The 7,229-nt window shown below is 31.5% G+C and overlaps 1 protein-coding gene across 1 annotated transcript; it reads right to left on the bottom strand.

The window, feature by feature from the left end:
- Positions 1-359: 359 nt before the first annotated feature.
- LOC132046336 (protein S40-5) lies at positions 360-1,383 on the bottom strand. Its single transcript, XM_059436936.1, has one exon. It carries the CDS (start codon positions 1,139-1,141, stop codon positions 545-547), a length of 597 nt encoding a protein of 198 aa, XP_059292919.1. The 5' UTR covers positions 1,142-1,383; the 3' UTR covers positions 360-544.
- Between the last annotated feature and the right edge of the window lie 5,846 nt (positions 1,384-7,229).

Below are 7,229 nucleotides of genomic sequence, written 5' to 3' on the forward strand. Positions count from 1 at the left end.
GCAACTACTTTGTGGAAGGAAATGAGATCTCTTTGCCTCTTACAATTAGAAGAAAATAATTTTTTCAGATCTCTTATGTATTTTTTTGTAATCTCTTATGTGTAAAAAATGAAAGAATCATAAAACTTTAAAAAAATAAATTAAAAGGCCAAATAATCATTTCTCCCGATTATCCATACTAGTTTATCCAGATACTTTTCGATGGTACTACATTCTTTGCACTCAAAATTTCATCATTATTGACATTTGAAAATGACAAAATAACATTTTGCTAAAATCCACCATAGTAAAAGTACATATAAAATGGAGGGATTTATATATTAATAATAAGTAATTAAGAAAAAACAAAAAGATTAAACTTGGACTCAAAAGGAGCTGGTTGACTCACTGAGTTCGTATTCATTTCAACCTCAATCATTGCCCAAGACCAAAATTTTATCTAGCAAATAAATGATTACCATCAATTGCTTCTTTAATTCTCCAAACAGCTACTAATAGCAATAAAATCTTTTAACCTACTAAATAGTTAAATTCATTGATGAACTCAACCATCGAACCCAGTCTGGCTCCAAACAGCATCTCGAACTCGACTCAAATCCCGACCTTTTAGCGTTCGTCCAACGCCTTCAAACACCGAGTGAGCGTTGGAGTTCCGGCTACGGGCAAGATATTCGTGAGGCGGGACCATCTCCGAGTCGGGATCGTCCACTCCATCGTCCGAGTCATGCAACGACTCGACCGAGTTAACTCGGTATATCTTGGACCAATCAGGGACATTCACAGGTGCTGACGTGGCCATGTGACGCACACGTGGGGATGGCGCGTCTTGTCCTCTAAACTGGTGCAAGATCCGAGGAGATGCTGTTTTACCTGAATCATCGAAAGCCAATGACAACCCACCCACGTGGCGGCTGCTGCTGCGGCGGCTGTAATTGTCGGCGTGTGGTACTGGGGTGGCGCGTGGACTCCACTCGTCCTTTGAACCATGATCATCCATGTTGACCATGTCATCAACTGTTGACCAGATATCATCTTCTCCTAATTCTGACGAACCGTTGACTGTTTGACTTCCATTTATGTAGGTGTAGTTTCCTAATAACATATCACTACGACTAGTGGTCAGTTTCCGACCCTTTGCCATTTTTTCATCACCTTTTGTTTATTTCCCGGCGACAGGAAAGAATTCTATATGTATACAAAATGATTGTTTTTTTTTTTTCCTCTACTACTAGGGGTTACCGGATTCTTGATTTTCCGATGACCCAAGTAAGAAAATTGATAAAAATAAGATAAAACAGTTGTGTGTGGCTTTTTATTTATTTAATGTTATATCTCCCTGGTGGGGGGAAAAAGGGCTATAATAAACGGAGACTCAACTTTGAAGGCAGGAAGTGTATATATAAGACATGATTGGGATATGGCCTATGGGGAACTTGATTTGCATTTCATGTGAATGTGGAGTTCATTTTGTCTGCATTTCATCAATGAAATAATAACGACAAAAAGTAATGGTGGAAATGGAAGATGAGCACGAAATTTAAAACCAAAAAGAATATGCGAATATGAGGTTTTAAATTAATCAATTTCAATATCTGATAGTAGGTTATCACTATTTTTTCCCGTCTTAATTTATGATGTTAGAATAGTTACAGAAGGGGAAAAAACAGTGGAAATTATGGTCTAATTAAACATCTCTAGAAATTTTTATAGCTATAAAAATCATTTAATTAATAAATGAAAATGTGTCTTTTTTTTTTGGCAAGAAAAAGAAAAGCGTGTCAAGTAAATGAGACAGAAGGAGTACCTGTTAATGCTTATCAAAAGTTCACCTATAATTAAATTTATGTTTCACACACCATTAGGTCATTCAAATAATATCTACCAATAAATTTCTTAAAATGTGAAATTTGAAATAAAATACTTTATCTGTTATAAAAAATTAAAACGATATGATGGCAATATATATAAAAAAAAAAAACTTATATCCATTACTTAATCCGTTATCTGATTTTGCAAATATATTTTTTACATAGACCATGCCTAGAACTCAAACTAAAAATTCCTGAAGTTTCAACAAAAAAATTAAAAAAAAAGTAAAGCATAGTATTGGTAGAAGTGATTGTGAGGTGGTGGAATTAAACAAGTATAAGGACGAGAGTGGAGGACACGTGCCAATTACATGAAGGTAAAGGCTCTTGTCAGATTGGAATGATTAGTGAGGATTTGAGATGTTGGATTCGGATTGTCAGTGGTGGTAACCTTTGCAGTAAAGGTCAAAATAAAGTTTACTTTCTCCAAACATCAATGTAAAAGTTTTTATTACCTGAACACCCAAAAGGTCAAGACAACACAAAGATTTGGATAACCTGAATGCATTAATATGGGAAAAATCAAACCTACCACATTGATTTTGGCCACCATTAATGCATTTTGACCTATTAGTTACTTTTTTCTTTTTAAGATTACCTATTAGTATTTGTATACAGAATTACGTGAAATTAGTTGAGCACTTTCTCTGAGAGAAGAACTTATTATATGTGTTTGCCAGTACATTTTTGGATAACTAAATATTTGGTTTAGATTTGGCTTAGTTTTCTTCATGTCTAGAATTCCTAAGATGGTACTTATTCATGAATGAGGCATATTAAGACCAATTTCCATATCTGGTGTAGGTTGCAAAAAGATCGTAAGCTGATAACTAATTATTTCCTCCTCCCAAATTAATTGTCATGTTTTGAGTCAAACTATATAAACTTGAATCGGTATTTTAAAATATATCTCTTCATCAAATTCACATGAGAAATGTTGCAACTTGTAGTATTTTGTTATATAGTTTTTGAATATATAAAATTTAATTGTAAAATATTGAGTTGATCTAATCTAATTTAGCTTTGAAAAATAGTCAAATTGACAGTTGAGAATAAAAACATGACACCTAACTTGGGGCTGGGGGAGTAACTACTTCCTGCGACTCATATTATATGATGTTTTTAGCTTTTACATTTGGTCTAAATAATTTTTTTTTTTTTTTTTTTTACAAATCAAGAAGGTATTAATTAATTATTTTTTCAAATTTACCCTTATTTAGATAATGAATTTTTACGTAACCAATAAATCATAAAAATAGGTACTATTTAATTAAGGATAATTAAGTGAAAATACCTCTTATTCTCTACAGGGGAAATTAAGGGGTGTGCCTAAACTAAGTAGGCGTTTGCCATAGATTCCAATTATCGTTCACTTTTTTGGAATTTATGATGTTGTAATTCAAGATGGGGTAGAATGTCGTTATATTTTTTTGCAAAGCCGAGAAGAGAACATTTTATTTAAAATTATGTAGATGGAGTTGGAAAACATGTTACTAGCCATTTTTCAAATTAGAAATCCAACTTCACGTTGCATTTAGATTTTTTATGATCAAACACTGACTTTATGACTTTATAATAAAGTGAAAAATTATTCCGGAAAAAATAAATAATTCTCATGACCAAAAGGGTTCTTAAAGCACCATACAATATGAATTCGAGGGAGTATATTACAGTAAACCCCTTGATAGCTTGAATAAATTCTCACAGTTAATTCATTTGTTGCTCGTTATTCTGTATACTTCCCTAGTTCCTTTTTATATGACAATATTTTGAGAATGACACATTTTTTCTTTTACCATAATTTTCAAAAAATTTGGAGACACCTCGGTACTAGTTTATAACAGAGATATGACATGACTATTCATGCAGGTCAATTATTATTAATTATTTTAACACGTGTTTAATTAGTTTGGAAAGAATTATTGTACGAGAGGAATGCGATCACTGATTTGATGATTTTATTGTACAATTTTTAGCGTGTGCATGAAATTTTGGTTAAATATAAGTTCTTCATGTCATGTTGTTAGAGGCACATTTAAATTTAAATTTAAATTTGATAATTTCAGCCTTTATGTTTTTCTTGGACCCTAATCTGTTCTTTTTTCTTTTCAAACCACTGAACTCATCGATTATATAATTACACCTTCAATTCCTCAGCAATTGGCACATGATACGGACCCGAAATTGTACATCGACACTTGAACAAATTCTTGTTTTATTAATTAGATCTGGTTAAAGTCCAAAAGTTTCTGACTTTGAATTAAAACTATATCACTATTTTTTATTTTAATAAGTACTCCCTCCAGTAATATTAGTTGTCTCGGTAAACTGGATTTGTTTAACTTGTTTTATGTTTTAGAAAAATATGACCCCTTTTTTACTTAAACTTTTTTTAATATTCACCCTATCGCTCTAATTAGTGGAATGTCAATTAGGAAAATATTTAAAAAGATATAGAAAAGTATGTTAAACAAATACTTTTAAAATTTATGGGATTAAATCTTTTTTACTGTGTATACGAAAACCCATGGCAAAATCAGATTTTGAAATTTACGAATTTGTATAATGATTTTAAGTTAATACTGTATACAAAAATAACTGACTTACTGTCAAATAATCTGAACTTCTCAGTAATCATAATCGTACGTTATGAGTGATCTATAGAATTCAGAAGGGCAAATAATATTGGGACAAGTTTGTCGTTCATTTAGTGAGTTGTTGTAAACAAACCTTCAAGTCTCGTACAATTTCACTTTCAAGAAGTTAAATCTTGTCCTCAAGTTTCATAATGTTTCCGTAAAATTCGGACTCTTTGATTTCTGAACCAAATACCAAAACAATGAATAACGACTTTAGTAAAACTTTCACAACCTATACTACTGGAAAAGGGTCAAATATATCCTCGTTATACTTTTGCTTCAAATATATCCTTACAGTCATACTTTGGGCACAAATATATTCCTCCACCATTAAAGTTGTCCACCTTGGGCATCCTATCCTACATGACAATGATATTTGATGAGGTGGCGATCGCGTGGATCGCTTTCCTCGTCACCCCTAACCCATTTTATTCCTCCCATCTTCCACCACTAAAATTTCCATTCCTAGTAAGGATATATGAAAAATCCGAGGTGAGGCTTAAGGAATAATGGTCCACACAATTCTCAACCACCTCTCAACCAGATCCGGTCGACTCAGGCAATCAAATGTCCACTTAAGTAACCTATTTTAATAGTATTCGTTACATATTCAACAAAATAAGGGAACAATGAATTATAATTTAATATACTCTGAAAATCGTTATGTGTATTAATCATTATTCAACATATATATGGTTAAAGAATTAGGTACCATGTATAATCAAATAATATAATATAGCAGACCAGTAGTAAATTACTATTTAATACTAGGCAGAACGGATAAAAAAATTCTAGAGCTCTAACTATATGGTGGTAATGGTGGTGGAGAGATGGAAGATGGGAGAAATAAAGTGGGTTTGGGGTGATGAGGTAAGCAATCGCGATCCACCTCATCAAATATTATCACATGCATGATAGGATGTCAAAATTGCGCGAAACTTTTAACGTGGAGAGATATATTTGTGCCTAAAGTATAACAACAATAATATATTTGAACCCAAAGTATAATGAGAGGTATGTTTAACCCTTTTCAAATAGTACAGGGGTATATTTGGCCCTTTTCCGTATAATAAAAGGGCACATTGAACGGGTGAGAAGTGTTTGGATATACACAATACAGGACACAAAATGGAACCCACAAGAAATTGTCTTTTAAGAAATAAACCAAAAAAAGTTATCATCATCATCATCATCATCATCATCCGACATTATAGCATATAGGGGTCCCTTTTCCTTAATTTGTTACTCTCTTAAATACTACAAAAAGAGAAAATGGAGGGCGTTTGAGAGCTTAATTTCATGCTGGGGTTAATTAATTGATTGAGGTGGTTATTTGTTAACATCTCTCCACAAAGACTTTTGCATATTTGATGTTTCTATTAAGAAACTAGTAAATTGTTTGCGTTTCGCGCGATCTTAAGAAATATTTATACATTTATAAAAAGATAATCTAGCTAATAATAGGTTCATATATTATCTTTTTTTTATGAGAAATAAAACACTAACAAAAAACATTTTTTTGGATTCTAAAAGAAAAAAAAAAAAAAAGAAGAAGAAGAAGATTATTGTCTAACTGTTGATTATCATGCTCTTCACTAATAGTACAGATATAAAATTTCAAAATTATAATAGCATTAGTTACACAAATTAAACTTAGAAGAGAAGGAACAAAAAAGTAATTTTGTTTAAATCCTAAAAATAAAAATAATTAGCATCTAATATGACAAATGGTTTTTCTTTTGCTCTCATACTAAGATGAGATTGTGTATTCTTCTAAATTCTTACTTTGAACTTCTAAATTAATAGGTATTAGTTTTCAATAATCTATAAGAACAAATTAAAATCTTAACTACGTCAAATCACCAAACAATTTTTCTTGTATCCAGTGTAATTAATCACCAAATTCACTATTTAAAAAGAACTAATAATTCAAATAATTCTCAGTAAATGATTTTCAGGCTCTAAATCAGATATTATTTAAGTTAGTGATATAATGAGTTATAATGAGTGATGTTTTCCATTTTTTTTAATCCAATTTAAGTCATATGATCATATAGCATATAGCCTATTATAATATGTTATTTTCTTAAATTATCACATTACATGTCCTCTTAGAAATATCTACGAACTGTCAACGCATATAGAGGTTAGTGCCTTGTTAATTACCTTTTAAATGGCTAAAAAAATGTTTGTATTTCTTGGCATCACTTTTAAGATGCACAACCCTAGGTTGTAAAAACCTCTAGCCTTTTTATTGCTCCGATCCTCACGAAATACTTTTTTGTTTGCAAGAAAGAGTTACTTGTTGACAAACTGAATTCGAGATAACCTTTTCGATAAAGCCTACGACATGAAAACGAATGTCAAACTATTGAACTAAAAATAAAAGTAGAAAGGTTTTTTGTGCATTTATCTTGTCCAAAAAAGCAAAGAAAAAAAAATTGAATTTTATCCATCTCTTTTCCACTCCATAGCATTTGACATAAAGATATATAACTCAAATCATAGTAAGAAGAACGAAGTTGTTGTAAAGTAAGCCGCTTTAATGTCATCGTAAAGTTTCCAAGAACTTCCTTAGATCTCAAATTGTCGCCATGCCTTAGCCCCCCAATCAATAATAATGATTAATGGAACCATTGTTAATTGGTATATGATAATGTGTAAAACATTGTACGGATATGAGAGAGCATAGAGTAAATGGGAATCATCCAATTTTTTCACA

The sequence above is a fragment of the Lycium ferocissimum genome, chromosome 2, assembly GCF_029784015.1.
Source record: "Lycium ferocissimum isolate CSIRO_LF1 chromosome 2, AGI_CSIRO_Lferr_CH_V1, whole genome shotgun sequence".
Classification (NCBI taxonomy): domain Eukaryota; kingdom Viridiplantae; phylum Streptophyta; class Magnoliopsida; order Solanales; family Solanaceae; genus Lycium; species Lycium ferocissimum.

Coding starts and splice junctions, on each gene's coding strand:
- LOC132046336 (XM_059436936.1), bottom strand. CDS start 1,141: ATGGCAAAGGGTCGGAAACTGACCACTAGTCGTAGTGATATGTTATTA.